The sequence below is a fragment of the Clinocottus analis genome, unplaced genomic scaffold, assembly GCF_023055335.1.
Source record: "Clinocottus analis isolate CAN_PGR_092001 unplaced genomic scaffold, fCliAna1.0.p SCAF_28, whole genome shotgun sequence".
Classification (NCBI taxonomy): Eukaryota; Metazoa; Chordata; class Actinopteri; order Perciformes; family Cottidae; genus Clinocottus; species Clinocottus analis.
Window position 1 is genome coordinate 445,596 of NW_027176020.1, and position 26,163 is coordinate 471,758.

General features: G+C 50.2%; 2 protein-coding genes across 2 annotated transcripts; both read right to left on the reverse strand.

Annotated features, from left to right (window-relative positions):
- Positions 1–8,584: 8,584 nt before the first annotated feature.
- Positions 8,585–10,083, reverse strand: LOC137795472 (growth arrest and DNA damage-inducible protein GADD45 beta-like). Its single transcript, XM_068592969.1, has 4 exons — positions 9,876–10,083; positions 9,600–9,701; positions 9,280–9,505; positions 8,585–9,187 (listed from the first exon to the last, which is right to left on the reverse strand). The coding sequence occupies exons 1-4, from the start codon at positions 9,917–9,919 to the stop codon at positions 9,074–9,076; spliced, it is 486 nt and encodes a 161-aa protein (XP_068449070.1). The 5' UTR covers positions 9,920–10,083; the 3' UTR covers positions 8,585–9,073.
- A 4,143-nt stretch (positions 10,084–14,226) lies between these two features.
- atp10a (ATPase phospholipid transporting 10A) lies at positions 14,227–25,715 on the reverse strand. Its single transcript, XM_068592957.1, has 21 exons — positions 25,270–25,715; positions 23,174–23,378; positions 22,307–22,392; positions 21,771–21,877; positions 21,568–21,699; positions 21,337–21,467; positions 20,856–21,108; positions 20,557–20,774; positions 20,258–20,452; positions 19,564–20,107; positions 18,558–18,661; positions 18,325–18,451; positions 18,020–18,204; positions 17,384–17,723; positions 17,169–17,245; positions 16,823–16,948; positions 15,978–16,178; positions 15,373–15,453; positions 15,130–15,234; positions 14,846–15,033; positions 14,227–14,732 (listed from the first exon to the last, which is right to left on the reverse strand). Exons 1-21 carry the CDS (start codon positions 25,683–25,685, stop codon positions 14,243–14,245), a joined length of 4,311 nt encoding a protein of 1,436 aa, XP_068449058.1. The 5' UTR covers positions 25,686–25,715; the 3' UTR covers positions 14,227–14,242.
- Between the last annotated feature and the right edge of the window lie 448 nt (positions 25,716–26,163).

Consider the following 26,163-nt stretch of genomic DNA (forward strand, 5'->3'; position numbering starts at 1 on the left):
CACGAGGACGTTATCGTGATGTCATCGTCTTCAACCAATCAGATCTTTAGTTGGACATGTGGGCGTGTTCTTTGACCTGCGAGGTGGCGTCAGCACTAACGTGCCCTATGATTGGTCAATGGGCCAGCGTGCCTTCAGCCAACAGAGAGCTAGCTAGCTGTTAGCTTCTAGCTAGCAGCTAGCATGACTCAGCAGTCATGCTAGCTGCTCAAGAGTTCATGAAACATGAGAAGTGATGACATGTTCAGTGTTGTCGTGTTGTGTCCTCACTAGATGACTTCATGTTGTTCATGACGCAGCGTCCTCGTGTTCAAGTAAACCACCGAGATACAGACAAAGCGTTCACTCTGAAGGGTTAAAGACGGGTAACTAGCAGGTCGCCATGTTGACTTACCTGGTAACTAGCAGCTTAACATGTTGACTCATCTGGTAACTAGCATATTAACATGTTGACTCCTCTGGTAACTAGCAGGTTAACATGTTGACTCCTCTGGTAACTAGCAGGTTGACATGTTGACTCCTCTGGTAACTAGCAGGTTGACATGTTGACTATCATATCATCGTTCTGCTGCCGACAGGAACAGGAAGTCAGACATCGAGAGAAAACTTGAGAGAAGAAGAAGAAGACGATGATCAGCTCGAACTATAAATAAGAAGCAAAACATGAAAATAAGACTTGATGCTGTCACTCTGTGATGCGTGTGGCTGGTTAGTCACGGCGTCACATGCAGACTCATCAATGCCGGCCTGTGTGTGTGTGTGTGTGTGTTTGTGTGTGTTTGTGTTTGTGTGTGTGATCAGACAAAAGGCTGTCACAGCCAATCAGCAGTCAGTTTGTCCCCTGCAGCTGTTTGACAGCAGTCTCTGTGTGTGTGTGTGTGTGTGTGTGTGTGTGTGTGTGTGTGTGTGTGTGTGTGTGTGTGTGTGTGTGTGTGTGTGTGTGTGTGTGTGTGTGTGTGTGGTTATAGATGGAAACAGTCCAGGGACACGTGGTCGAGGAGAACAACGGCGCTTCAGAGCCGGAGGTCAGAGCTCAGAGAAGATCTTTGAGGACCGGTTGGAGGTCAAAGATCAGACACTAAACAGACGTCTCACTCCTCTTTAAAAACACAATCACGTGGTCATGAGTTTATCAAAGTGACTGACAGAGTATTTATTGTATTTTACTTTCTACTTCTACTGAGGAGACATTGTGTACTTTGTTTATCTGAGTTAGAGAACCATGTTCTCCTCCTCAGAGAGGAACCTGAGGAACAATATATTTATAATAATAAGAATAATTATTCTTATTCTTATTATTATAATGTTTTAAAGGGAAATAGTTATAAAGTGATTAACACAAGAAAAAAGAAGTTACAAATTCAGCAGTATAAGGTTTTATTGATATAATATACAATAATATCACATCATATGCAATAAGGTAATATACAATATTATATTATACGATAACGTGATATAATATGCATTAATGTGCAATAATATACAGTACTATAATACACATTATTATAATGTACATGAATATATTGTAATATACAGTAACATAATATGGTTTAACATATTCTATTAAACAGTGGCAGTGAAACATTGAACCAAAGTCTCACATTAACAAACTTATTAAATATGATCAAATGTTTTATTTGACAAACTGAAAGTTAAACTAAAACTCGTCTTTAACGTTTTAATTCAATCAGAAACTCCTCAAGTGGATTAATGAGCTCAGGACGCTCAGACATCTGCTGTGTGTGTGTGTGTGTGTGTGTGTGTGTGTGTGTGTGTGTGTGTGTGTGTGTGTGTGTGTGTGTGTGTGTGTGTGTGTGTGTGTGTCAGCTGCTAGACGTTCAGATCTTTCGGCTCATTAAACGTTTTGTTTTAGTTTCTGTTGTTTTGTCTCAAAACATTAAAAATACTTTAATTATGAAAAACGCTGCTGTTGAAACAGTTTGAATCTTTAGTTTGACCCAGTTAAACCTTTTAAACCATTTAAACCATTTAAACCGTTTAAACCGTTTAAACATTTAAAGCCATTAAAATTGTACTGATTGGATAAAAATGATTTCACATACTTATTATGTGAAATCAAACAGTACAAATGTGTGCGTACTGTTTATTTTCACCTTATAAGTGTGTCACCTCCTCTCTCTCACACACTGATGCATTCTGGGTAGCCCCCCCCCCCCTCCTGTCCCGTCTGGCTTCCATCAGCAGCCGACCTGGGATTCACAAACGCTGCGTTTCCATGGGACTCACCACCTGACTCTCTCTCTCTCACACACACACGCACGCACACACACACACACACACACACGCACGCGCGCACACTTTGTTACTGAACTACAGACACCAGACAGCTGTTCGCTAAGCCCCGCCCCTCTGAGTTCCTGTTTCAGAGCGAGAGCTTCCTCTCGTCCTGATGACTGATGAGATCATTATGAAGCATTATTTATTATTAAAATACACAACCACCCCTCATATTACAATAACATTATAATGTGAATACATTATTATCACAGGATGAAGAGGAGGAGGTGATGAAGAGGAGGGTGGAGAATCCCCTTTTGCTGCGCCTGAGGCTTGGGCCCTTCAGCCCAGAGAGCAGACTGTCAGGCACACAGGACCTCAAGACAGACTGCAGGCTGATGATGATGATGATGATGATGATGATGATGATGATGAGCCAGAGTCAGAGGAACAGACTTCATCAGCATCAAAGCTCTGACAAACGTGAGCAGCCACGGAGGAGTGAGAGAGTGAGAGGAGTGAGAGAGTGTGAGAGTGTGAGGTGTGTGAGGAGTGAGAGAGTGAGAGGAGTGAGAGAGTGTGAGAGTGTGAGGTGTGTGAGAGGAGTGAGAGAGTGAGAGGAGTGAGAGAGTGTGAAAGGAGTGTGAGGAGTGAGAGAGTGTGAGGAGTGGGAGAGTGTGAAAGGAGTGTGAGGAGTGAGAGAGTGAGAGAGTGTGAGGTGTGTGAGGAGTGAGAGAGTGTGAGAGGAGTGTGAGGAGTGAGAGGAGTGAGAGAGTGTGTGAGGAGTGAGAGAGTGAGAGGAGTGAGAGGTGTGTGAGGAGTGAGAGAGTGAGAAGAGTGAGAGGAGTGAGAGAGGAGTGAGAGAGTGTGAGAGTGTGAGGAGTGAGAGGAGTGAGAGAGTGAGAAGAGTGAGAGGAGTGAGAGGAGTGAGAGAGTGAGAGAGTGTGAGGAGTGTGAGGAGTGAGAGAGTGAGAGGAGTGAGAGGTGTGTGAGGAGTGAGAGAGTGTGAGAGGAGTGAGAGAGTGTGAGAGGAGTGAGAGTGTGAGGAGTGTGAGGAGTGAGAGGTGTGTGAGGAGTGAGAGAGTGAGAAGAGTGAGAGGAGTGAGAGAGGAGTGAGAGGAGTGAGAGAGTGTGAGAGTGTGAGGAGTGAGAGAGTGAGAGGAGTGAGAGGTGTGTGAGGAGTGAGAGAGTGAGAAGAGTGAGAGGAGTGAGAGAGGAGTGAGAGGAGTGAGAGAGTGTGAGGAGTGAGAGAGTGTGAGGAGTGTGAGGAGTGAGAGAGTGAGAGGAGTGAGAGGTGTGTGAGGAGTGAGAGAGTGAGAGTGTGTTCCACTGAGACTCACCTGGAACAACACAAACTACAGGAAACATCATTCAGATCAGAATCACCAAGAAACCAGAGAACAAGGATTCATACATCAACAAGTTCATCTGGAATATTAATGTAGACGTCTGTTCATACAGATTATTGACACATATAATCATGTTCATACAGATTATTGACACATATAATCATGTTCATACAGATTATTGACACATATAATCATGTTCATACAGATTATTGACACATATAATCATGTTCATACAGATTATTGACACATATAATCATGTTCATACAGATTATTGACACATATAATCATGTTCATACAGATTATTGACACATATAATCATGTTCATACAGATTATTGACACATATAATCATGTTCATACAGATTATTGACACATATAATCATGTTCATACAGATTATTGACACATATAATCATGTTCATACAGATTATTGACACATCGTCACATTGTTGACAGCTTGTTGTTTCTCTTCTGTCGTCACATCGCTCTGACATTTAGACCCGGGCTAATTCAAGTTCTGAGTCAGCGCCCTGAGGCGTGTGTGTGTGTGTGTGTGTGTGTGTGTGTGTGTGTGTGTGTGTGTGTGTTGTGTTTGTCGGCTGCAGAGCGAAGTCTGAAGTCTGCTTTTGTGGGTGTTTTCTGAGTCTACTTATGAAACCAGCGTGAGTCACACTGTGTGTGTGTGTGTGTGTGTGTGTGTGTGTGTGTGTGTGTGTGTGTGTGTGTGTGTGTGTGTGTGTGTCTTTTTGGTCCAGAGACTCATCAACGTTCTTTGCAGCTTTGAAACGTTCTCTTTGTTCTGAAAGCAGAAAAACACTGAAGTCAAATGAAAGTTTATTATCATGTGACGGATGATTGTGATGTGAAGACAGGGGGGGGGGGGGCTGCAGGAGGCGCTGTGGTCGCAGCCCCACCCTCCTGCAGGGCGAGGCCCGTGGCTGCTGGTTTCAGTGGTTTCAGTGGTTTGGGTGAGGAGGGTCTGCAGGTCTCAGGCTGCTGGTGGAACCCAGACTACTCTATTTATTCTGTTTATTCTGTTTCTATTTTTAGTGGCGTCTCCCCCAAAGTCATGAAACAGAAAACAAGTACAAATACTGCAGTACTTCAGCTAACCAGGTACTTGTACTTCACTTATTACTTCAACTAAAATATAGGTACATATTGTACTTTTAACTGTACTACATCTCAGAGCACCACATTTATGTGTTTATAACATGTTTATAACATGTATCATGTGTTTATAACATGTTTATAACATGTATCATGTGTGTTTTAACATGTTTATAACATGTTTATAACATGTTTTCTAATATTTCTGTAGTTAAACTGGTCGGAGCTGTTAAAGCTGCCGAAGAAGAAGTTATTCTCTTCCATGCAGACCATGTAGACCATGCAGACCATGTAGACCATGCAGACCATGTAGACCATGCAGACAATGTAGACCATGCAGACCATGCAGACCATGCAGACCATGTAGACCATGCAGACCATGTAGACCATGCAGACCATGCAGACCATGTAGACCATGTAGACCATGCAGACAATGTAGACCATGCAGACCATGTAGACAATGTAGACCATGCAGACAATGTAGACCATGCAGACAATGTAGACCATGCAGACCATGCAGACCATGTAGACCATGCAGACCTGACTGAGGGTCTACATGTAGACCATGTAGACCCTCAGTCAGGTGGTCTGAGCCGGTCTGGAGTCCTCAGAGTCCTCAGAGTCTCTGGCTCGTGGTCTGGAGGACCAGCAGAAGCAGGAGGGAGGGGGCGTTGGGTTTGAGATGAAAGCGTGGTTTGGGTGGGTGGGGTTAGCAGCGGCCTGTAATTGTGGGCTCGTGCTGCAGAGATGATGAAGACGAGGAAGACGATGAAGGGCTTTAAATAAAACAGAATAATGAATCACCATCTTTTGTAATAGGGAGGAGGAGGAGGAGCAGGAGGAAGAAGAGGAGGAGCAGGAGCAGGAGGAGGAAGAGCAGAAGGAGCAAGAGGAGGAGCAGGAGGAGGAGGAGGAGGAGGAGCAGGAGGAGCAAGAGGAGGAGCAGGAGGAGGAGGAGGAGCAGGAGGAGCAAGAGGAGGAGCAGAAAGAGGAGGAGGAGCAGGAGGAGGAAGAGCAGGAGGAGCAAGAGGAGGAGCAGGAGGAGCAAGAGGAGGAGCAGAAAGAGGAGGAGGAGGAGGAGGAGGAAGAGGAAGAGGAAACGCCTACTTCAGTAAATTTATCCTCAACTGAGACCAAAATAACCAGAAAAGATATTTATAGTTTGAGGAAGAAAAGATCTTCTGTTCTCTCCATGAAGTTTAGTCTCTATCTCTAAGGCCGAGCCCTACAGAGGAACCTCATCTCCTTACTCTATCTCTAAGGCCGAGCCCTACAGAGGAACCTCATCTCCTCACTCTATCTCTAAGGCCGAGCCCTACAGAGGAACCTCATCTCCTTACTCTATCTCTAAGGCCGAGCCCGACAGAGGAACCTCATCTCCTTACTCTATCTCTAAGGCCGAGCCCTACAGAGGAGCCTAATCTCCTTACTCTATCTCTAAGGCCAAGCCCTACAGAGGAGCCTCATCTCCTTACTCTATCTCTAAGGCCGAGCCCTACAGAGGAGCCTCATCTCCTTACTCTATCTCTAAGGCCGAGCCCTACAGAGGAGCCTCATCTCCTTACTCTATCTCTAAGGCCGAGCCCTACAGAGGAGGCGTCACATGACATGTGTTCATCTGCGCTGCCTTCAAGAACCTGAAGTCGGCGTCAGAGAGCCGACACTCTTCTGTTTCTGTGATGATGTCTTCCTCTCACAGCTTCACCCTTCATCTGTTATGTTCCCTCCTCCTCTTCTTCCTCTTCTTCCTCCTCTTCCTCCTCCTCCTCTCTGACTCTGATCCTGGACCAGCCTTACATGGTCTGTGACGCGGCTGCAGGATCTCCCTACGCCTCGTTATCCCATGTGACGCTCCTCCTCCTCCTCTTCCTCCTCCTCCTCAACTGCCACCTGCTCACCCGAGCGCTCCAATCAGAAGGCTATGTTTGTTTCCATGGCGACATGACGTGGATGTGCTGGTTGGTATCAAACCACTGAATCTGATCCTGAAACCAGAGAGAGGCTCTTCATCTCTGGTGTCATGTGACCTCCAGGCTCTTCATCTCTGGTGTCATGTGACCTCCAGGCTCTTCATCTCTGGTGTCATGTGACCTCCAGGCTCTTCATCTCTGGTGTCATGTGACCTCCAGGCTCTTCATCTCTGGTGTCATGTGACCTCCAGGCTCTTCATCTCTGGTGTCATGTGACCTCCAGGCTCTTCATCTCTGGTGTCATGTGACCTCCAGGCTCTTCATCTCTGGTGTCATGTGACCTCCAGGCTCTTCATCTCTGGTGTCATGTGACACCGAACAGAACTAGCAGAACCTAAAAGCTAACTCTAAGCTAATAGAACCTAAAAGCTAACTCTAAGCTAATAGAACCTAAAAGCTAACTCTAAGCTAATAGAACATAGAAGCTAACTCTAAGCTAATAGAACATAGAAGCTAACTCTAAGCTAATAGAACATAGAAGCTAACTCTAAGCCAGGGGTCAACAACCTTTTTTAAACCGAGAGCTACTTTGAGGTACAAAATAATCTGAAGGGCGACTTGTTTACAAACTTCCTGAACAACAAAGTTGCACAGATGACCTTTTAATTATACTATATGTGAACTGTCTGATCACGTATCAATGTTAATTATTCCTCACAATATTTATTAACCATTTCCACAACAATGACGGTAGGAAAAACATGTTTTTATCACTTTGTTAGGAAAATGAAAATAAAGTTATAACCGTGCAAAAAAAAAACTAACATTTAGTTACTACTAAATAGCTTATTGTGGAAAACAATGAGCTATTTTTTGCTAAACAAAACAGAATAAGTGCAGATGTGTGAGCATCAGGTTGCATCAGTATTAGTAGCTCAGTGAGCTGCTTTCCTCTACACATCTTTAATAAACGGAGTTATAGATTTGATAAGTACTCTCAATTCATGCTTAATGAGCTGAGGTCTGATTTCTGATAAGAGCAACAGCAGAAAAACCTCACAGAGATCTCATAAAGATCGGCTTTTGGCAAAATGCCAAGAATCGGCGAGTCGCGCATGCGCAGCAGCCTGTTAGCGGCGTACGGTGAACATTTGAAATCATCATTTCCTCTCGCGCCCAGAGACTCTGGATGAAGTCAGACACGTTGTTCATGGAGCTGCAGGCTGTTGTCTTGACCCGGATGTACACGAACTGATAGGTTTAAAACTGATAGCTGTTAGCTTAAAATAGTGTTAGCTCTCTCTCTCTCTCTGTCCACTGTATACGCGCCCGTGTGTGCGCGCGCCCGTGTGTGTGTGTGCGCTCACCTGTGTGCGCGCCGTGTCCGCGTTGGGGGCGGAGCTCCGCTGCTCGCATACAGAGCAGAGTTTTAACGCGACCATGGTCGGTCATAACATTTTTTTCTTCTTTTTTTTTTAACGATTTTTTTAAAACACGTCTCGCGGGCGACTCACGTGGTACCTGCGGGCAACAAGAACTAGCAGAAGCTAGAAGCTAACTCTAAGCTAACAGAACCGAGAAGCATTCGGTGTTCATGTAAAATGCAAATAAGGCAGCAGGTGCATCATGGGAAATTCTGTTACCTTCACGTCGTCCTGAGAGTCTGAAAATGTTTTTGTTGGCTGCTTTGATCTTTAGCTGCAGATGAATGCATCAGTAATATAATATTGATTAAGTAAATTTCTTATTTTAACACTTTTACTGAAGTAACATTTCAAAGCAGAACTTTTAAACATTATTATTAATGTTGTTAATATTATTGTGTTATGTTATTCCAGAACCAGGTCCACATGCGTTGATCCGGTCTAAACAAGTTATAAACCAATACATCTATTGATCAAAACAAATCTGCTCAACTTGTGTGACACACACACACACACACACACACACACACACACACACACACACACGTCAATATTTTCTCCTCTAATAATTTATTCATCATTTTCAGGTTACATAATACTATATATGTATATATTTACATATTTTAAAAAGTCTCTGTTCCTTTAAATAGTCAGAGGAAGTCCAGCATTGCGTCATCACACAACATGACGTCACAGACAGCAGGTGAGGAACTGCAGAACGTCAACAGCTCCTCAGCTCAGGCTCAAAAAGTCCTGCAGATCCAGAACCTAGTCCACCAAGACCCGGTCCACCAGAACCTAGGTCCACTGAGTCCACTAGGTCCATCAGAACCAGAGTCCACTAGAACCTGAGTCCACCTGCACAGTCCTCCTCCCGGTCTGGTATCGGTCCCCCACGCGCCCCAGTCCAATCAATGAACCAATCAGGGAGCAGAAGGTCCTGGTCCGGTCTGTCCGGTTCGGTCCGGCTCTCTTCTCACGTGCCGGTCTGCGGCTGTCGGCTTGTTCTCTCCGCTGCGCAGCGGTCTGGCTCGGCTCGGTTCGGCTCAGCGGCCGCGCAGCTCCACACAGGGAACCCACTGGTTCTGGAAGCGGCTCTCCTGACAGAAGCTGCTGACGTCACGCAGCGCGGCGGACTGAGGCGGCGGCACCGGAGGACTCTGCGGGGACACGTCACCACGGTCATTACGTCATCGCGGGCATTACATTACAAGGCATCAAAAGCGTGCAGGAGGTGGGCAGCTGGACTTACCGTGACCAGGATGCAGTGCAGGTCCCGCGGCTCGGCCCCGGTGGCCCCGCTGGGCCCCTGCGGGTCCAGCAGCTGCTCCAGCCGCCGCAGGCCGCAGACCCGCAGGATGTTGATGTCGCTGTCGCAGCAGAAGGCCTGCAGCAGCGTGAAGTGGATCTGCAGCGCCACGTCGTCCTCGTCCTCCTGGTCCGTGGCCAGCACGCACAGAACCACGCTGTCCGGGTCTCTGGAGGGTAAGGGGGACATGGGGGGGTCAGTCACGTGCTCTAGCAGTACGTCATCACTCGTTATTATCGTGGGGTGAAGGATGAGAGACTTACACGTTCATGAGCTTGGCGGACTCGTACACGCCCACCGTGAGAGAGTCCTGCTGCTGCGCGGACACGAGCAGCTCCTCCAGCGCGCGCGTCACGCGCTCAGTCCTGCGGGGACAGCGGCGTTACACACGAGGACCGCAGTGTTATCACGCACGGTGACGTCACGGAGAGCCTCATGGACCGGGTCCTCACCTGCGCTATGTGCGTCAAGACGTCATGACGCACATAGCGCAGGTGAGGACCCGGTCCACAGTCTGCTACCTGCGCGTCTGGACTCACCTCTTGTCGGTCCCGCTGGAGCGGATGAAGTCCTCCAAAGTCATGCTGAGGTCCGTGAAGTAGTCCAAGAGATCCAGGATCAGAGCCAGAGCCGCAGCCGCTGCAGCGGAGGGATACGGCCCGGAGAAGATAATCCTGACGCGGGGTGCGAGGGTCCGGTGTGAGGGTCCGGGTCTCGGTGCTGTAAGTCCGGTGTGAGGGTCCTTGTCTAGAGGATCTGTGTCTCTGGGCTGCAGCGCGCGAGCTTTATGCTGTCCCGCAGGGGGCGTGGCCCCGCTCGGCCGCTCGGCCTCTCATTGGTCCGCCGCTGTCAATAGATTCTCCCGGACGCTGCGCTCATTGGCTGAGCGCGCCGATGACGCTGGAGAATCCACGTGGGGGGTTTCGAAGAATCCCCCGCTCCTTCCTCCTCCTCCTCCTCCTCATCCTCCTCCTCCTCTTCTTCTTCTTCTTCGCACCTTCCAGGATTGTTTACTGAGAGTTGTTTCTGCACGCTCACATACGCATACACACACGCGCGCACACACACACGCACACACGCACACACACACGCACACACACACACACACACACGCACACACACACACACACACACACACACACACACACACACACACACACACACACACACACACACAGCTGCAGGATTCACGTGAGTCTTAAGTCCTGTTTTCTAAAGGGGGGTCTGGATGCTGTTGAGCAGCCGGAGGGTTCACATGGAGGTTCAACCTGGTCCTGGTCCTGGACCTACACCAGGTCCAGGTCCAGGACCAGGACCAGGACCAGGACCAGGACCAGTCATCATAAAACATAAACTCATATTATTGGATGCAACTTTGTTATCATAATAAATGCATTCAGTCATTTAGCTGCTTCTGATGAATATGATGCATATTGACCAGGAGACCCACTGCAGGTCCACTAGAGGCCCTGCAGAGCAGGACCCGGTCTCAGGTCCAGGTCTCATAGGGTCCAGGTCTCATAGAGGGACCAGGTCTCAGGTCTCAGACTCCTGCAGTCCTGCAGCATGAAAGCAGAGGAACATGTCTGGGCCTGGACTCTGATCCGTGTGTGTGTGTGTGTATGTGTGTGTGTGTGTGTGTGTGTGTGTGTGTGTGTGTGTGTGTGTGTGTGTGTGTGTGTGTGTGTGTGTGTGTGGAGAGGAGGGGCGGGGGGTCGTGGGTCCTTCAGGTCAATATGCATCAATCATATATTCATCTAGCACGTGACTATAAAGCTGATCAATCAAACAGTTAATTAATCATTTCATCCTGAGGGAAACGTTAAAGTTTGATTTTAACATTTCTGACTTGAAGCTTCTTTGATTTTAATTATTTTAAATGACAAAGTCACAATAAATGAAACGTTCATGAAGTTATTAACACAACAACTTTATATAAATTATTGTTTGTTTGATCACATTTTAATCAGATTATTCAGAAGCTCCTCTGGTCCTCTGCTGCCTCCTGCTGGTCCGATGAGGGAACTACAGGATATCATGGACTATATTATATCTTGTTATATTTTAATATATTACAAGATCTAATGTCTTATATCCTGTAATATATGAATATATTACAATATCTAATGTATTATATCCTGTAATATATAAATATATTACAGGATATAATATATATCAGGATATAATGTTTTATATAATACATTGAATAATATATTTAAGGTGTTTTTAACATAACATTTATATTTTGTGTTTATAAGTTACTATATATTTTGTAAATCTGTTTTTAATATTGCAGTTTAAAGGTTTTCAAAGTCGAGTTCTTGAATCATAAAACGATGTTTAAGTATTGCGTCACTTCTTTTATTCATAATTTCACTGATTCCGTTCAAGATGAACGATCGTTAGAAGAAAAGAGCTTCAGTGATCAACTAAATGAAGGAAGACTTAAGGAGAGACTTAAGGGAAGACTTAAGGGGAGACTGAAGGGGAGACTTAAGCGAAGACTTAAGGGGAGACTTAAGGGAAGACTTAAGGAGAGACTTAAGGAGAGACTTAAGGGAAGACTTAAGGAGAGACTTAAGGGAAGACTTAAGGGGATTGATTACTCAGGAGGCTCGTTAGCAGCCAATCACAGCGCTCGCTGGTGAAGCTGATCACATGACCTTTGATCAATCATCTGAAGACAAAGTCATTGATCGTAATGAAGCACTCAGCTGTTCAAGTCATATTCATAAGATGATTTCAGTTTGTGTGGAAACGCTGAAACGTCCGTCATGGAGCTCCACAAGGTTCTGTGCTGGGACCCCTTTCATTCTCCTTACAGCTTCCTGATAGTGAAGTAGAAACAGGAAGTGAAACCGAGGGTTCAGTTCAGGGGCAAGAACCAAACTCTACAGATGAAGTAGGAAATGGTTTTATGTTCCATAACTTTATTAGTTTGTTAAAAGAATGACAGAAAGTTGATGTACAGTTTGAGGACTGAGATGTTTTATTAAGCAAAGAGTACATGTTCAGGTAGCAAAGGATAAATACTTCTTCATCATCATCATCATCATCATGCAGATGGAAGAACAGAGGTTAACTTTGTTTCTTCTGATCTAAACGTGACGAACAGATTCAAACCTCGTGACCGAAATACCGACAAAAAAAAACATCCGATCCAGCTCCGATGCGTTCAAGGCCGCGCGGAATTTGTGAATGTGGGAGTTAGGAGCTTCATTCCAGCCTGAAGCTGTGAAACCTGACACCTCATGAACATCTCCTGAAAGCAGCGTCTCATCCAGTGACAGAACTGACAGGATATAGAAGATCTTTGGTGAACGATTCACTTCTTACAATATAAAGAGAACAATCATCAACGTTAAAGCTGCTGCCGCTTCAAACCACGGAGCTCTCCTCGCTTCTAGGAGCTTAAAATAATGCTTTCAGAGGAAAGTTTGAATCTTAAAGCTTGGTCTCGACCCTTCAGGGGAAGACTTTCTTCTTCTTTGGTTTCCAGTTGAACTCCAGAACCAACAACAAACTGTTGGAAAGCTTCAAGTAAAAATCACGTTTATGAAACGAGACGAAGGCTGAAAGCAACTTTTGGAATCTGAGCATGAGCCCACATCCAGGTGCACGTTAGCTTAGCATAAAGGCGCAGCATCACACGTCTTCTCTGTTTAGTACATACGGAGCCGTGTGTTGTGTTCAGGGACCTCTAGTGGTGGAGACTGAACATCCCTCTTTTCTTGGCGGGTAACGTAGCAACGTGAAAGTCTAATTGCGGTGCGTCTGGGCTACCGTAGCTAAGCTAACGGAAACAACATTTCTTATTTTCAGGTGATTAAACACGAATGAAAACACAGTTATGAATAATAGATCCCACGAAACGCTGCACACCGGCCCTTTAAAACAACAAGAAATAATAATTAGGGAGTTTAGAGGTGAGGATAGCTTTAGCCACAGCAAGCTAATAGCAGCGAGCTGCTAGCTGCTAGCGTTCAAATTAAAGTTGTGGGGTCAATAAAGCAAATCAGAGGATTTCCCAAAATGTCAAACTTTTCTTTAAATGTCAAACTGGCAGGCACACACACACACACACACACACACACACACACACACACACACACACACACACACACACACACACACTGGTAGAGTTCTTTCTGAAAAGAAGAACTAAACCCCGGTCTGAGTTCTCCAGAGGAATGTAGAGACAGAACTGAACGTCTGATATTCATAAGCAGATCAAACTGAACTCAGAGAAACGTCATAAAACACTGGAATGTGTTGAAGTCCTGATGGACTGAGATCTGGAATAAAAACGTTCCAGGAAACGAACGGGAGGAATTCCAGTTCTTCAATCTTCAAAGCCTCAAAAATATCTTGAGCTTTAAAAAATGTCCAAAATATGAAAAGTACCGATTTGTTTCTTTTATAAAAGGATCTGCTTAAAAAGTAGAATAACATTAGACTTTGTATTTTCATAAAAACTATTGTGCAAATTGGAGTTTTGAGCGTCAAATGACTGTCACATGACACCCGGCAGCGCCACGTGACACCCGGCAGTGTCACGTGACACCCGGCAGCGCCACGTGACACCCGGCAGCGTCACGTGACACCCGGCAGCGCCACGTGACACCCGGCAGCGCCACGTGACACCCGGCAGCGCCACGTGACACCCGGCAGCGCCACGTGACACCCGGCAGCGCCACGTGACACCCGGCAGCGTCACGTGACACCCGGCAGCGCCACGTGACACCCGGCAGCGCCACGTGACACCCGGCAGCGCCACGTGACACCCGGCAGCGCCACGTGACACCCGGCAGCGTCACGTGACACCCGGCAGCGTCACGTGACACCCGGCAGCGTCACGTGACACCCGGCAGCGTCACGTGACACCCGGCAGTGTCACATGGCAGCGTCAGTGGACGGCATCCGTCTCCGTCCTCGGCGCCGGTCGCTCCTCGTGGTCCTCGCCCCGGCAGTATCTGGCGTGCTGGGCGTGTCCGTCAGGAGGCAGCGTGAGCTGGACGCTCGCCGTGGAGGCGACCCGGCCGGCCGCGCTCAGGTCCGACGTCTCTGAAGCCTCCGAAGTCTCGGGGGGTCGAGGCGGCGGGTCCGCGGTTAGCTTAGCGGCTAGTTCAGCGGGTAGCTCGGCGGCGTCTTTGGGGTAAGGAAGCGTGTCCTTCTCGGTGGCGTCCGCCGCGTACGGACCGTCACCCTGCCGGCGTTCATCGACGCCTTCGGGGGACGTCTTGCCGAGGGACAGGAAGCGAGGCGCCGCCCGGACCGCCGCCCCCGCGCCCGGGTCCAGGATGCTCCTGCGGCTCTCAGCCGGGAGCCGATCCAACCGCCTGCCGACCTGGACGGGGCTGGGGAACAACGAGCCCTGACACGCCCGGTAGAAATACCTGGAGAGGAACCAGGCCGAGCCAGAGGTCAAGAGGAGGAACGAGGTTGAGCCAGAGGTCAAGGAGAGGAGCGAGGCCGAGCCAGAGGGCCAGGCTGAGCCGGCAGGACTCACCTGGGCAGCAGCGCGGCAGCAGGCGTCAGGACCCCCAGCAGGTAGAAGACGGGGTCCTGCAGCAGCCGCTGGACGCTCCAGGACGAGCCGGACGGGGAGAAGCAGGACGGACACGAGGCGTTGTAGCACAAAGACACCACGAAGAACAGAGACACGCTGAAGGACACGGACAGCCAGTTCATCCACGTCTGCAGACAACAACGATGACACCAGGTCAACAACAACAACAACACACAAACATGAGAGATGAAGATGAAGAGATGAAGATGAAGATGAATCCTCACCCAGGTCTTGGTCTCGATGGCGAGGTGCAGCAGGATGGTGAGTAACGCCAGAGTGGTGATGGGAGTTCCCCATGAGAACACATCCATGTCAGAGTCTGCATAGACCTGAGGAAGAGGAGGAGGAGGAAGAGGAGGAAGAGGAGAAGTCAGACAATTTTAATTTAAAATTTCAGAATGTCAGAAACTGTAAAGTTAAACCGTCAGAAAGGAACAAAGTGAAGGTTGAAGTGAAGTCAGACTCACAAAGTACGGGATGAAGAAGCAGACCAGACTCTGGTAGAAAGCGTCCAGCATGTTCATCCAGAACATGTAGGGCTTGTACTCCTGAGGACACACAGCGTTAGCTAGTTAGCTCGTTAGCTCGTTAGGCGGCAGGTAACCAACATGTCCACCTCTTCACCTCTGACTGGACTGAAGCTGTTCTCTCTGCTCTCACACCAGACTCCATTCACTAAAACACTGATTTAAGCTCTCAGAGCTCAGGAGCTGCTGCTCTGCTGCTGCATCACCTGCTGCTCGGTTTGACTTGTTCAGAGACTTTAAAGTGTTTTAAAGAGTTAATTCAGGTTCACTAAAGTCTCTGAACAAGTCAAACCCAGCAGCAGGTGATGCAGCAGCAGAGCAGCAGCTCCTGAGCTCTGAGAGCTTAAATCAGTGTTTTAGTGAATGGAGTCTGGTGTGAGAGCAGAGAGATGGTTTGTGTTGTGTGACTTTGGTGAATGTGAACGAACCCTTTAAAACACCAAACTGGTATTAAAGAATGACATGATGGAGAAGGTTATGACAATGAAACAATGTGAACACACGGTGAGGAATGTGATGCACACAGCAGCCACAGGAAGTCCGACCTCAGAGTTCTGGCCGCCGGCGTACAGCTGAGGGAGCTGCTGCAGCGTCTCCGCCGACACGTCTTTGTCCAGCGTGCCGGTGACGAGCTGCGGGAAGGCGGAGAACACCAGGTTGAAGAAGATGAGGTACCACTGGTCGATCATGGCCGAGCCGGAGAACCCGCAGTAGAACTGGTACCAGAACACCAGCAACACGAACATCTGGGGAACACGAGGAAGAACCGGGGAACCCGGTGAGTCTCTCTGCTCATGACTTCCTCGCCGTCATGATCGTAAAAGTGATTCTCAGAGACTTTGACCTCCAACACGAGTCTCTGATCCGTTCAAGTAGAGATGAAAAGTCCAGACGGACAGGAAACGTTCTGTCTGTTGCTGAGGTTCTCTTTCTGTCCACACGGGGCAGCAGAACACCACCAGCTCCTCTCAAAGCACCACAGGTCTCTTCTTCATGAGGTTTAAACACCACGGACAAGGATCATTGTTAAAATCTGACTTTAACTACCTGAGATCAGACTTTAACTCTTTAGACCAGGCTTAAGGGCTTTAGACCAGGCTTAAGCATTTTAGACTAGGCTTAAGGTGTTTAGACCAGGCTTAAGCATTTTAGACTAGGCTTAAGTGCATTAGACCAGGCTTAAGGTGTTTAGACCAGGCTTAAGCATTTTAGACTAGGCTTAAGGGCTTTAGACCAGGCTTAAGGTGTTTAGACTAGGCTTAAGCGCTTTAGACCGGGCTTAAGGTGTTTAGACCAGGCTTAAGGGCTTCAGACCAGGCTTAAGTGCTTTAGACCGGGCTAAAGGTGTTTAGACCAGGCTTAAGGGCTTCAGACCAGGCTTAAGTCTCACCGCGTTCTTGTAGAAGAAGAACAGGATCATGTTGGCCAGTCTGGAGTAGCTCCAGTGTCCGTGGACCAGCAGAAGCTTCTGGAGGTAACGGAACCGAGGAAGAGCAAAGTCACTGGCCATCACCGCCTGGAGGAGAGGAGAGGAGGAGGAGGAGGAAGAAAAGGAGAGGAGGAGAGCAAGAGAGGAGGAGGAGAGGAAGAGAGGAGGAGAGGAAGAAGAAAAGGAGAGGAGGAGGAGAGGAGGATGCTGTTAAAGGAGGAAAATAGAAGAGAGGCGATGAAGCTGTCCTCCTCCTCCTGTCTCCTCCTGTCTCCTCCTTCCTCCCCTCCTCTTCCTCCTCTGTTACCTGCATGCCTTCCTGTCCAGAGATGCCGACGCCCACATCTGCTACCTGGATCATGCTAACGTCGTTAGCTCCGTCACCTGAGAGAAAAGAACACATGAGACTGTTGCTCAGGTCCTCCTCCTCCTCCTCCTCCTCCTCCTCCTCCTCCTCCTCCTCAGCTCCATTGCTCTGACTCACTCGCCCCCTAGAGGCTGTGGGGTGTAAGGGCGACTCACCGATGGCCAAGGTCATGACCTTCAGCTTGCTGCGCACCAGCTTGACCACCAGGCTCTTCTGCAGCGGCGTGGACCGGCAGCAGAGCACCGAGCGGCAGCTCCGGGCCACGGCCAGGAAGCGGTCCTCCAGAGCCGGCTCCAGGGCGTAGGCCAGCGTGCGGCCGTCGATCACCAGGCCGAGCCGGTGCACCGTGAAGGCGGCGGGGTGGATGGGCGGGGGGGGGCGCGCCACGAAGGGGCCGAAGCCGGGGGGGAAGGCCTTGGTCTGGTCCGGGGAGCCGCAGAGGAACTTGGCCTGGATGTAGTGCAGACTCTCCTCCAGCAGCAGAGCACACGCCTCCTGAGACGGGACGAGAGGAGTGAGAACCAACCAGCTGCTGGACACATGGGAGCGGCTCAGAACCAACCAGCTGCTGGGTCATGACGCAAGATCCATATTCATATCTGCTTCATATTTACTGCACAGACGTGAGATCTTCTGATCAAACTCTGCAGGAAAGATAATCAGCCAATCACCTTGTGGACCCGCCCCTAAGCCCCCCCTGTCAATCACCATGTAGCCCCGCCCTGAACCAACACCTGTCAAGAGAAAGCAGCTTCAACACATGAAGCATAGACTTCTATACAACCAGTCACCTGAGAGTCAGCGTTCAGGGTGAGCACCTCCTCCTCCGGGTCCAGCAGCTTGCAGGCGTAGGCCACGTTGACGGCCGTCTCCTGCTTGTCTCCGGTCAGAACCCAGATCCTCAGGCCGGCGCGCCGCAGAGACGCGATGGTCTCGGGGACGCCGTCCTGCAGCCGGTCCTCGATGCCCGTCGCTCCTGTGGGACGTGAACACATGAAGACATGAAGGCATGAAGACATGAAGGGGACGCGTCAGGTAACCTGGAGGGAGCGTGTGCACGAGGCCTTAAAGGGACAGTACTGAAGGTAATAAATACCCAGAAGCTGCAGCTCGGTCTCGAGGCGCAAGGCCGAGTCGAAGAGCAGCTCCTCTCGGCCCTGGATGGCAGACTCAGCCTCCAGGTGGCGCTGCAGCCAGCAGGCATACTGCTCTTTACTCAGGACCTGAACACATGAACACACACAAACACATGCACATATGTGAACTCAAGAGCACTAACAGCCTGCAGCTCTTGTGAGCACATGAACGAGCGGGACTCGACCCTGTTACCTTCTTGGCGATGCACAGCGTGCGCAGACCGTCTGCAGCGTACTGATTCAGGAAGTGCTGCGTCCGGCTGAGAACCTTCTTCTGGCGCCTCCCTTTAGAGCTCCCTGTGAGGAGGAGGAGGAGGAGGAAGAGGAGGAGGAGCTGTTTTTAGTGACTCCAGACTTCAAGAGTTCATCCAGGAGACACACGGCAGCATCTGTGTTCACACCCCACTATATATAGATATATATATATATATATATATATATATATATATCTATATATATATATATATATATATATATATATATATATATATATATATATATATATATAGATATATATCTATATATATATATATATATCTATATATATATCTATATGTTTGTAACGTCGTGTTCTCGTTCTACCTCCTGATGTCTGTTTAAAGGTCGTGACCTCCAGAGCTCATCGTTAACGTTCACCTCCACTAAGAAGTGCATTAATAACTCTGAGTTGCTCCTGTCAATGCTGCCAGTGTGGAGCTGCAGCCGGACAGGCGGCAGGTGCTGAGTGGCTCTTTGTGCCTGGAATACTAAGAGCAGGGCCCACTGCTCCATGACGCTCACCCGCAGCAGTGGAACAAGGTTCAAGACCACAGGAAGAGTCTAAGAATACCACCGCTTCCAGGACACGTCACCGAGACCATGACATCAGAGTCAGAAGACTACTGCTCCTCTGGTTGTATAGAAGTCTATGCTTCATGTGTTAAAGCTGCATTCTCTCTCCTGACCACCAGGGGGCGACTCCTCTGGTTGTATAGAAGTCTATGCTTCATGTGTTAAAGCTGCATTCTCTCTCCTGACCACCAGGGGGCGACTCCTCTGGTTGTATAGAAGTCTATGCTTCATGTGTTAAAGCTGCATTCTCTCTCCTGACCACCAGGGGGCGACTCCTCTGGTTGTATAGAAGTCTATGCTTCATGTGTTAAAGCTGCATTCTCTCTCCTGACCACCAGAACGCAAGGGCAGGGCTCCAAACTTCCTACCTGTGTCGGGGGCCTTGATGAGGTCCATGATGGTGGAGTCCGCTCCCTTAGTGTAGACAGTGATCTGGTCCGTCAGCGGGTGCCGGACCACCACGGACATGCGTTTCCTGGTGGAGTCGAAGCCCAGCGTGTGCAGCAGCTCGAAGCCCAGCTGCCCCAGGTGCGGCAGCTCCACGGTCACCTGGTCCGGCAGGCGCCCGACGAGCGAGCACTTGTAGGCCCTGGCGGCGTAGACCAGCGCGGCCTCGTCGGGCGACTCGGCCTCGTAGCGCAGCTCGCCGTCCTGCGGGCCGCGTGGCGCGCCATCGTCGTAAGGGGGAGGGGCCACGCCAGGCACCGCCCGCTCCTCCCGCAGCTTGGCGAGCGTGCTCTCGGCCGACGGGGAGGACAGCAGGCTGGAGCCGGCCCGGGTGGAGGAGCGGCTGGTGGCCAGGCTGGAGGAGCTGCTGCTGTTGGAGCCGGAGGTCAGCCGGCTCGGGGTGAAGCGCTTGATGAAGTCCTCGATGGTCTTCACCGGAGACTTGGGCTCCATCCTCATCCGAACCTGCAGGAGGAGACGACCTGTAATACCTCTGCGCCCCACTAGAGGGTCACGCCCCACAGTTTGAGAACCAGTGGTCTAACCACTGATCGGTTGTCTTACAAATTCACATGATCTGAGACTAGAGAAGCATCCAGGATCACGTGATGATACCTTGTGCCGTGGCTGGTTGGGGGAGGACACCACCACCGTGTTGCAGACGGTGAGCGCGATGAAGAAGTCCATGGTGTCGTCAAGGTCAGAGGGCAGCTGGGAGACGGGCTGGCCGTGGAACCGCATGAAGTCCATCTGACCGCCGCACTCGTTGACTTTGTCTAGCAGCTGAGGGTCAGGGGTCACGTCCTTCTCCTGCAGGACAGAGGACAAAGGTCAGAGGATAGAGGACAGAGGACACAGGATAGAGGACACAGGATAGAGGTCAGAGGACAAAGGACAGAGGTCAGAGGACTGACCATGGGGCTGCTGAAGGCCGTGTGCTTGGACAGGATGCTGGCCCGCTTGGCCTCGGCCCGGCTGCCGGTCCGGCGGTGCGACTTGGTGCTGAGGGAGCGCAGCACCACGCGGGCGCTCTGCTGGCTGCCGGCGCTGTCCCGGCGGGGGAGGGTGCCGCCGCGGGACGGGACCTCCTCCTCCTCAGAGTCCATCTCCTGGTACATCGCCAGCCTCCGAGCTGGAACACACACACAGTGTAAAGTCCTCAGACATGTAAAGAGTGTTTTAACGAGTGGACTCTGCGTCAGTGCCCCCTCACCATTGGCATCATGGGAGTACTCCACTCCCGCCACGGTGCAGCGGCGGAACACCATCTTGTTCTCCGTGAGCGTTCCCGTCTTGTCGGAGAACACGTACTGCGTCTGGCCGAGGTCCTCCGTGATGTTCAGCGCTCGGCACTGAAGACGAGAGTCGGACTCCTCGTCGTACAGATCCTGATCCTGGTGGATGAAGAACACCTGGCACACCTTCACGATCTCAATGGACACAAACAGGGAGATGGGGATCAGCACCTGGGGGAGGAGGAAGAGGAGGAGGTTTATATGACACGCGTCCAGGCAGCGTTCCTGCTGAGTCAGCGCTATGGTTTATCATCAGGTCGCCGTCTGGACGCCTCCATCAGTGGCTGTTTGCTCAGAGGGACCAATCACCCAATCAGAGCCTTCAGGCGCCGCCTCCTGCTGGAGACATTCTGCTGAGCGGAGCACTTCCTGTGGGCTATTCCAGGTTCAGCCTCCTACCTGGAAGACGATGATCAGGGTGAGGAAGAGGTACACTGCCGACACGACGGGCGACAGGTCCGTCCCCTCCGGACTCAGGACGTCGAACACGGGCCTCTGGTCCCCGTACTGGAACACCCACAGACCATGACCTGCAACGGCAACCAGGTCAACTCACAGATGGGGGGGGGGGGAGAGAGAAAGAGAGAAAGAGAGAGAGAGAGAGAGAGAGAGAGGGAGAGAGAGACTCACCCACGGCGCTGAACAGGCACATGCTCAGCAGGATTATGACGCACCAGAACACGTCCACGTTCATCTGGCGCTCCAGCTTGCTGCGCTTGTAGCGCGGCCCGTTGTTGTTCAGCATGGCTTTGGTCTCGTGACCTGCGGGGTCAGAGGTCACGGGGTCAGAGGTCACAGGGTGGGGGGGTATTCTGTGTGGGGGAGGGGCTCACCTGCGTAGATGACGATGCCCACCGCCTCCTCCGTGTTGCGCACCGTGCAGCCTCTCAGCAGCAGGTTGTCTTTGCAGAGAGCGTCTCTGCTGCCGCCGCGATGGAGGCTGGAGAGGTCAGAGGTCAGAGGTCAGAGAGGTCAGCTCGTAGAAATACTTAGAGAGCCACGATACTTATTACTGTCCCTGTTAACAGATGTTCGATGACAGCAGATGGTCTACACGTGCAAACTTTCAACAATCAACCAACCGATACCAACAGATAATCGTTTCCCATAATGCACCTCTCTAGCATCACTTCCTTAGCTCCACCAATACCTTTCACTGAAGGCTGGTTAATGTGGCCAACACACAGAATACACTGGTCTGGTACAGAGGAAACAACAGGAGGTTCTGGATCAGGACCCTGCTGTCTCTTCTCTGTCAGAAGTCATAATTATAAAAGACGGAGACAAAACCGCAGTTTCACGTTATTTCTGTTTGGGAGGGAAACAGCGTTGAGCGACACCTTTGAGGATTTAAAGAGACAGTACTCACATGTAGCCGCGGAAGCGGTTCAGGTCGTTGTTGGGCTTCTCACATTCAATGACGCCGGTAAACTTCAACGGGTCGAACTCACAGTCCTGCAGACAGAAAGCACCAGAACCTGTTTGAAGGCACCGAGCACCAGGAACATGTGGACTCAACACCCGGTGGACTAGAGGGGTCCTGTCTCTGCTGGATCTGGGTCTGTCCACGGTGGACTGGTCTGAGCTGAAGGAGGTTCTGGTGAACCTGCATGATGTCATCTGGTTTCACCAGAACCCGGTGGCTCCAATGAGGATCTTTATGAAGAACTCTTTAGAACCAGAACTTCTTCTTAGAACTTCTCTACAGAGGACCAGGACTACACTGAGACTATAGAGGACCAGGACTACACTGAGACTATAAAGGACCAGGACTAGAAGGAGACTCTAGAGGACCAGGACTACACTGAGACTATAGAGGACCAGGACTAGAAGGAGACTCTAGAGGACCAGGACTACACTGAGACTATAGAGGACCAGGACTACACTGAGACTATAGAGGACCAGGACTACACTGAGACTATAGAGGACCAGGACTACACTGAGACTATAGAAGACCAGGACTACACTGAGACTCTAGAGGACCAGGACTAAACTGAGACTATAGAAGACCAGGACTACACTGAGACTATAGAGGACCAGGACTACACTGAGACTATAGAAGACCAGGACTACACTGAGACTCTAGAGGACCAGGACTACACTGAGACTATAGAAGACCAGGACTACACTGAGACTCTAGAGGACCAGGACTACACTGAGACTCTAGAAGACCAGGACTACACTGAGACTATAGAGGACCAGGACTACACTGAGACTCTAGAGGACCAGGACTCACCAGGTCGGAGAAGCTTCGCACCACCTTCCTCTGCTTCAGGTTGGTCTCTCCGTCCAGCGTGGCGGTCTCGATGTGGGCCAGGCGGTCCGGGTCGCTGGAGCTGAGCAGCAGGACGTCAGCGGGGAGGACCTCGTTGCAGCGCAGCCGGATGAAGTCGCCCACCTGGACCTCCTTCCAGAACCGCTCCACGTAGCGCCGCTCCGCCCTGCAGAACCAGAGGACCATCAGAACCACGTTCTCCTCACAGCTGGAAGCCGGCCAGGCCGTCCGAACAGTCTGATGTTTCCATCTTTCCGACGGTCCTTGAACGCATCGTATGTGACGAACGCCGACGTGAGGAACAAGAAGCTGAAAACCATTTGAATCGACCAAAGAGACAACGAGACGCAGAGCAAACGCCCGAAGCTCCTCTGAAGTCCTCGTTTTAATAACGTCGGCTCCAGAAACAGAAAGGTCGACTCGACCTCCATAAAAATGTCGGGGAGAGAAAATATTACAACTCATGAAGTCTTCTTCCTCAATATGTCAGAACGCCAAAAGAAAAGACGGACGATGACGGGAACACTGTTCATCTGCTCTGTGCCCATCGTCCTGGAGACATGACACCTTCACCTTAATGAACTATATCAGTTATTCATGTGAAAGTTTTCCTTTACACTGAATGATGAAGATGATGGTGACCTTCGTCACGAGCATGAAGCATCTTCTACCGCGCGACCGTGACGAGCGCGTGTTCAGTTATCTTTCACTTCATGTATTAAAACACATAATGAACCGAAACCATAACGCACAACACGAGGAAGAGGAGGAAGAGTTCTCCTCTAGAGGAGGAAGAGCAGAAGGAGGCCGGTCTGATGGAGGTCTGATGGTCTGATGGAGGTCTGATGGTCTGATGGAGGTCTGATGGAGGTCTGATGGTCTGATGGAGGTCTGATGGAGGTCTGATGGTCTGATGGAGGTCTGATGGTCTGATGGTCTGATGGAGGTCTCCCTGCAGCCCACCAGGTTCCTTCAAGTCTCAGTTCAGGGCTTCAAAACAACTAAACAATAACTAATCAATGGTCCAGTTATGATCAGCTCAGGATCTTAAAGGGACAGTACCAGTGTTTGTGTGGAGAGACTTTAAAGTGATTTAAAGAGTTAGTTCAGGTTCTTTAAAGTCTCTGAACAGGTCAAACCCAGCAGCAGGTGATGCAGCAGCAGAGCAGCAGCTCCTGAGCTCTGAGAGCTTAAATCAGTGTTTTAGTGAATGGAGTCTGGTGTGAGAGCAGAGAGAACAGCTTCAGTCCAGTCAGAGGTGAAGAGGTGGACATGTTCTACATCTAGCGTTCACTTAACCTGGAGGACATTCTGTCAGGAGTCTAGAACACAGAACATCTGTACTGCTGGTGAGGACAGGAAACTGGTGATGAAGAGCAAAATGTTTACATTCCAGTGAACTCATCGTCGTCTGGAGGTGAAGAGCTGACGGGAAGAGAGAAGCGACCCAGCATCCCACTGGAGAGATCTGCTCTTCAGATGAAGAGGAGGACTCATAGCGGAAATACAACCTCCTCCTCTTCCTCCTCCTCTTCCTCAACGCCGACAGAACAACGTGGATCAAGACTCACTTTACAAGTCCGGAGCCTCCAAATCACTAAAACACTGAGTCTTTTGATGACCATGAACGCAGCTCTGTGGCCCACAGTGCTGCTTTCATGAGCCACACACACACACACACACACACACACACACACACACACACACACACACACACACACACACACTATGCTTCATGTGTTGAAGCTGCATTCTCTCTGCTGACCACCAGGGGGCGACTCCTCTGGTTGTATAGAAGTCTATATAAGTGACTCTCTATAACTGAAGTGGTAACAAAGAGAGGAGGATGTGTCTTCAGGAGAACATCTGGTGACTGGACTGCTGGTTGTGTTACTGTTTTTACATCTGCAGTAGTGTTGTGTTAATGTGTCTCTGCCGTTGTTGTTATCATGGATTGTTTTGTAGTGTTGGAACTAAATGTTCTAAATGTGCTTCTTGTTGATGTGGACGACACGGCCCGGACCCCCCAGACCCTCAGACCCCCCCACCCCCCCTACCTGCAGTACACCAGGCAGTCCATGTGGTTGATCTCGGTGTCGGCGCGGTGCCTCCGGTAGTCCTCCCACAGGTCCTTGACGGCGGTGACGGACAGGATGAAGAGCACCGGCGCGAGCGCGAGCTCGGGCTGGAAGGCGCGGACCAGCGGCACGAAGTTGAGCAGCGCGATGAAGACGAAGTACACGTTGGCGAAGCGGTGGAACTGCTCGAACAGGTTCTTGGGCAGGAAGGACAGCAGCGTGTACTTGGTGGTCTTGATCCGGTTGTTGGCGTGGTGCGGGTTGGGGTTGTGCTCGTGCCCGCTGTTGGCGTGCACGGTGCGGGTCTCCTTGGGCTTCTTTTTCCTGCTCCTGCCGCGCGGCCGCTTCCCAGCTTTGTCCGTCGCGGCCGCGGGGTCCTCGCTGCGGCGCGCCATGGCGCCACGCGTCGGCTCCAGAGCCCCGCAGACCCGGGACCCGCAGACCCGGGACCCGCACCCCGGTCCGCTCGGCCTGCCTGTCTCACGCGCCTCACGCAGAGCCCCGCTAGCTTCTCATCCTGCTGGACTTTTCCTCCATGTCGACTCCTGGAGGAAAAGTTTCCTTCCGTCTGGAGCAGCGCAGACCCCGCAGGCCCCTCCTCCATCCCGGCCGAGGAGGGTCCAGGAGGGAGGGAGGGAGGGAGGGAGGGTGTGTGTGTGTGTGTGTGTGTGTGTGTGTGTGTGTGTGTGTGTGTGTGTGTGTGTGTGTGTGTGTGTGTGTGTGTGTGTGTGTGTGTGTGTGTGTGTGCCACGCGGTGGTTTCGTTCCTCTCGCGCTCACAGGAAGCAGAAATAAATAAACAAACCAAGTCAAAACATTTTTTGTCTAAAAACAAAAAAATTGAGATGCCAAAACATACAATGATTTATTATTA